At 43.6% G+C, this 6257-nt stretch overlaps 1 gene segment (V, D, J or C); it reads left to right on the top strand.

Annotated features, from left to right (window-relative positions):
- The first annotated feature begins 1121 nt into the window (after positions 1–1121).
- LOC103680950 lies at positions 1122–1756 on the top strand. The segment is given in 2 exon segments: positions 1122–1170; positions 1401–1756. Coding segments are annotated over 2 exon segments (405 nt in total).
- Positions 1757–6257: the final 4501 nt, after the last annotated feature.

Genomic DNA, 6257 nt, shown 5'->3' with positions numbered 1-6257 from the left:
ACATTTCCTGGAATGACCTGCAAATAAGCTGCTTATACACAAATCCTTGTTTTGGAGCTGACTTTCAGGGATCCAAAGCCAGAATACAGGAATTCAAATCAGGGGACAAGGATGACGATGATCTAGAAAAAGTACTTCCATGGCTATCAAATTGAGTTTGGGGGCACAAGAGATTTTCACAGCCTCACTCAGGGCTGGTCCCAGTTGTCATGACTCCCTGCACATGTCTCTGAGTGGAGGGACTCAGCCACCTACCTCTGCACCACAGAGAACCCAGCTCCTCAGACACTTCCTCCTCTGCGACAGGACCCCATTCACACTTGGGCTTGGGGACTCCAACACTGGAATTACATGAGTATCTCAGTCACTTCCTTTGAAAAAGCAAAATTCTAAGGGATCATAGTATAGCGTTGTAAACGTTCTTTGTTCACAACTTTTCCTCAAGATGGAACGTGAGGAGGACAATTCCTCACACGGGTTGTGTGATGACTCAGTGCTGTGAGAACTCCCTTGGTCATTGTTGTGGAGTTTCCTGGTACAGCACGAACAAGGGCTTATTTTTTAAAGAATCCATGGAAAATAGGAGCATGGTTAGACACGACATGTTGTGCTTCTGAGTCTGGTCAGTGCTCTTTTCAGTTACAAACATCGATCTTTGTCTCATTCTTTCTGTGAAGAAATTGTAGAAATATAAAAAATTGAATACATTCATATAACAGCAATATTCTTATCACTCATAATTAATTGTTCATATTTATCATTCTTGTTGTGTCATTTTTGGTTTTGAAGAAAAGAAAGAAAAATTACAGAGTTTGCCATTGTTGCCAAGGAAACCCTGCCACTTCTGCCTGCCACCCCAGGTCCCATTCTCCTCTCCAAGATTGGGGCACATCAGAAATAAATTTGCCAGCTCCCTTCTCCTTTATTTTCACCCCAGAATAGGAGAACTCAGAAAACATTTTACAGTTTCACTTGAAATTCCTAAACGTATTAGGCAAAATTTCCTTCATGAGATAAAATCAGCCACCCACCTGCCAGATCATTTCCTGCTCTGAAGAGCAGGGGAGAGCCCAGCTCAGAGCTCGAGACGCTTCTTCACCCCACAGGGGAGAGCTGTCAGCATGCTGCTCGTCAGCCTGCTGTGGGCAGTCATGCTGTCCACCTGTCTTGGTAAGGAAGGTGTGGGCCTTCGTGTATAGTGTGATCTAACAGTCCTGGGAAGGAGAGCGTCCTAGCACGTGAACATAAGCATCGCAGAGCCCAGGGATAGAAAGGCAGAAAGCTGATACGTGCTGCCTGGGGTTCGGATCAAGAGGGAAGGTGGTTGGGGCATGGGATCAGCTTGTGAGTCTGCCTGACTTATCTGCTTGGTGTGAGATACCCTCTCCTCTTTCCCACAGGTTCCAACACAGCCCAGAAGGTCACTCAGACTCAACCAGACACGTCTGTGTGGGAGACAGAGACTGTGACCCTGCATTGCACGTATGACACTAGTGACAGTAATTATTATTTGTTCTGGTACAAACAGCCCCCCAGCGGGGAGTTGATTCTCATTATTCACCAAGAAGCTTTTAAGCAAGAGAATGCAATGAAGGATCGCTTCTCTGTGGACTTCCAGAAAGCAAAAAAATCCTTCAGTCTCAGGATCTCAGAGTCCTGGCTGGAGGATGCTGCGATGTATTTCTGTGCTCTCGTTGAGGGCACAGTGACAGGAGCAGCAGGGAGAGGCTTACAGAAACCTCAGACCTCAGTGTAGGTGCGGAGGTGGGGGTGTGGTGGGGGGTTAGGGGGTACCAGGAACATAGAGAGGAAGTCATTGACTTCTCCGGAGAAAAAAAATACTATTCTATAGGACTGAAGGAAACGCAGAAAGGATGTCCATAAGCCATAGTTCTCAAAATAGTCATAGAAATAATGAACGTACACGAGTGTTAAGGGTTCGCAGAGCCCCTTCATGGGCATTGGCTTCATTCAACCCCGATGGCCCGGTGTGTTACACAGGACAGGTCAGACATTCTATCCAGGGACTCGCATATCTAGAACCCCAGCTACATTCTAGAATCGTGCCTTAACCTTTTCACAGTGTATGTTACTCGTTTTGCTATCCACCCGAACATCGGATCATACCGAAGGCAGCCTATCCGAGATTACATTTCCTATTTTCCCCACAAATCTTATTATTTTTTCATTATTTTTCCTCCTCTGCCTCTCTCAGGATTCAGGCACACAGTAAAAAAACCTGCCACTGCTGAGTTTGGAGAATTTCTCCATCCTCCACCTCCCAGCTGAGGCTATCTGATTCTTTTGCATGTGTAACACGTTCTTTCTTTCTAATTACAGAACTGCGAAAAACTACATCATGTCTATCTCATTGTTTCCCAATTGCTCTATCAGCCATTCTCCCTGATTTGAACCTAATTTCACCCCGTATTTCTTAAATGTCTTTAATGCACCACTGGTCCTAAGAAAATGCACCTAAGAAAATGAGGAAAGAGAACAAACCACTGTCAAATAGAATTTCACATGCTGCCAACACTCATCAGCAAACGCTTACGAAAAGGTTAACCTCTGGTAATGCTATCACTGCCTCTGATGAGGCCACGCGGGAGGAAGTGGACCATTTAGAAGAACCAAGTCCCAAATCACCACAGTCACCATCCCACATGCCCTGAGACATTGTGTGTGTGTGGGGGGGGGGTCTGGACTTGGAGAGGAGTCCATCTTGCTTTTGCTAAAGGAAAAAAACCCCAGTAGGATGGAAAAAGTAATGCCAGCATTTCTTTTTATGTCTGTAATTCCCTCAAGGCATAGCGTTTACTATTAAGACCCCCGCAGAGTACTTGATTCCATCCGCCCAGCTTGAGTGAGTGGGAGAGAATTGGATAAGATACTCACTCCACGGCTGAAACATTCAGTCCACTGAGTGCGTTCTGGAGCTGAGGATGGAGGTGTGTTTAGAAGGAGCGGCGGAAGTTACTAGAGCTGGGAGAGGCCAAGGGGAGCCAAAGTCAGATTGCTGAATAACAACTAGCACCAAGCATTCACAGGAATGCCTTGTCACCCCTTAGTTATCAGTCCTAGCATGAGGCACTCAGTACCCAGACTGAAACTGGGGCCAGAGCTGGTGGCATGCAGAGGAACTTTGGGATTTCTTGTGCCTTCTCCATGGTCTTGAGAGCGTCTCTACTGGCTGCCTTAGGCCAGGGCCCCATCGCTCGGCACCCCGCTCATAGTCCCGTTGAACAACTTGGAGTCGTCTGGAACACCACCCTTTAGTTTCACATGCTGGAGCCCGAGGGCTCCCGTGTTCCCCAAATTCCATCCACTCTGACCACTTACTCTAATCACACTCCTTCCGGTCTCAACTGCCAGAACACCACAGCCCAGCCTTGGCTCACACGCCTGGAAACTCAGTGGAAGTATCACGTCTCACACAAGTCAGATAACTCTGGGCCATTCGAGTTTACCCTCTCCTGTAGCCCTGAGGTCCAAGTAGTCACCAAGATTTACAGATTTAGGCTAGTTGTCAAGTCATATCAAGGTGTGCTTCTTCCTTTTTTTTTTTTTTTAAGATTTTATTTATTTATTTGAGAGAGAGAGAGAGACAGAGATCCAAGAGAGAAAGCACAAGCGGGGTGAGGGGCAGAGGGAGAAGCTGACTCCCCGCTGAGCAGGGAGCCTGATGTGGGGCTCGATCCCAGGACCCCAGGATCTTGACATGAGCCGAAGGCAGACGCTTAACCGACTGAGTCACCCGGGTGCTGGAAAGTTTGTGTCTTCTTTCCCTCGTTGCTGCCAGGGCCTTCACAGAGCTCCTCTCGGTTGAATTAATTAATAGTCATCTAGGGACACACACCTAATGTGGCAAACCTAATACTTTATAGGACTTAAACCTGTATTTTTTTACTGTACCCCCACGGAAGCACAAGCTTTAGCTATCAGAGACTGAGTTTTATTCATTTCAACAGCAACAGTACCTACAACATTCCTTAATTCACAGATATGATTTTTTTTTTACTTTTTTTGAATGAAGTTAATTAATTGATGGCATTTTCCTCATTTCCTCATTAAACAGGATAAAATAAAAGTTGATTCTGGGCTCAGAGGAAACAGAGACTACATGCTATACAGAAAATTACTGTGGTTAATAATAGTAATATTACTATCAATATTGAATAGTTATTGACAATACTATATTGATGATAATAATAATAATATTAGTAGTAGCTAATACTTACTGCCTATGTCTATGTGCTCCACATTCTGATAGGTGCAGAATATGAATTATTTCAATTAGTAGTTTCAACAAAACTATGCTGTGGGTATTACTGATAACCCTATTTTGTATGAAGAAATTAAACCTCAAAGAGGCTAACTTGCCTAGAATCACACATTGTGTATGGCTCATTAATCATTGGACCCTCTGCCTCCCCAGAGAATGGCAAATGCTACAGCCTCTCAATCTTATTAATTTAATAGATACATAGATGGATTATGAGAAAGAAAGAAATGCATGATAATAGTGCTACAATGTGCCTACACTTGTAATCCGTTCTCACTTCTTCTAGGTCGTAATTGCATACTACCTAATTTCATTTATCTTTGTCGGTGAGGTTAAAAGTCAAATTAACAGCATTACCATGATTGCGTTTTTACATAGAGAGTTCGTGCCTTAATACTAGCTTATAATTATTTGACTGGGGAATTTTCAATATTCTAAACTTCTCCAGTATATTTTTCAATAGCATTTTAAGTTTAAAAACAGTTTGGGGCACAGGTGTTACTAAGCTTTCCAAGAGTCAGGTTGTGTCCCTCAATGAAGAATGTAGTCAAAAAACTCTTTTAACCTTTCCAAATTATCATAAGAAAACCCTTTTTTAACTTTTTGAACTGTTTTTCATATGACAGGGTGTTGCTGTGAACACTGCTTTCCGATTTTTTCCTCTAGTGAAAACCTAATGTATTCTTGAATACTTTCCCATATAAATAAACAGTTTTTCCACTGCATGAGTTCCTGTGGCTATAAAGGTTTACATCTTTGGGATACACCTTAGTCTACTCAATCAGTCACTTTTGCAGGTGAGCATAAGTATATTGCTACCAAACCAGGGCGATTAGAAGAAAAATTGAGATAGTAAAGAAAAATATTTGTACACAAATCTGTTTACAAGGAAGAAAGAGCCAAGTCAAAGTCACTGAAGCAAAACACAAAAAACTTGTTGGCTACAAAAATGGAAAAACCCAGGCTTCAAGAAGTCTGGATCCAAATGCCCCGATGATGTCACTCAGAACTCGCCTCTCACTGGCTCTTCCTTGTTTTGGCTTTATTCGGAAGTAGGCTTTGGCCAGCTCATGCCAGAAACAGTCACCGCAGCCTCAGACTTCTAGCCTGCTGCGCTCAGTTTGTACTGCGGCTAAAACAAATAACCACACATTTAGGGGCTTGAACAATAGACATTTATCTTCTCATCTTCTCGATGTCAGAAGTCACACTGAACTAAAATCAGGGTGTTGACTCTTCCATTCCTTCTGGAGTCTCAGGGTAGAGTGGGGGAGGGGAGGGGAACCCTCGAGCTTTTTCTCACTTCCAGAGGCTGCCACACTCCTGGCTCATGGCTGTTTTCTGTCTTCAAAACCAGCAGTCACATCATTTTGACCTCTGCTTGACACTCCTGCTTCACTTTTACAAAGACCCTTGTGAGTACATTGGTCTCCCCCAGGTGTTCCAGGATAGTCTCCCTATCTCAATATCCTTAATTCAAACCTTAAAAATCTTTTCTTCATGTTTCTTCATTATCCTGCGTCAGCTTTCTCTCACCTAGTAAACTATGTGTTATAGTACTGATGAGGGAGCAGAAGGCTGGCTGAAGACAAAGCATAAGCTGACACCCCGCAACCTCCCAACCCCCACTCCTGGGTGGGATACATGATGTTCCTCCAGGAAGCCCCCAACCATCTTATTTTTTTTATTATTTTTATTATTTTTTATTTATTTTTATTTTTTTTCTTTTTTAATAATGATTTTTTATTATATTATGTTAGTCACCATACAGTACATCCCCGGTTTTCGATGTAAGGCTCGATGATTCATTAGTTGTGTATAACACCCAGTGCACCATGCAATATGTGCCCTCCTTACTACCCATCACCGGTCTATCCCATTCCCCCACCCCCCTCCCCTCTGTAGCCCTCAGTTTGTTTCTCATAGTCCATAGTCTCTCATGTTTCATTCCCCCCAACCATCTTAATGCTAACGT

Source organism: Ursus maritimus, unplaced genomic scaffold (assembly GCF_017311325.1).
Source record: "Ursus maritimus isolate PB19 unplaced genomic scaffold, ASM1731132v1 scaffold_42, whole genome shotgun sequence".
Taxonomy (NCBI): domain Eukaryota; kingdom Metazoa; phylum Chordata; class Mammalia; order Carnivora; family Ursidae; genus Ursus; species Ursus maritimus.
This window is presented reverse-complemented; position numbering and strand designations above follow the sequence as displayed.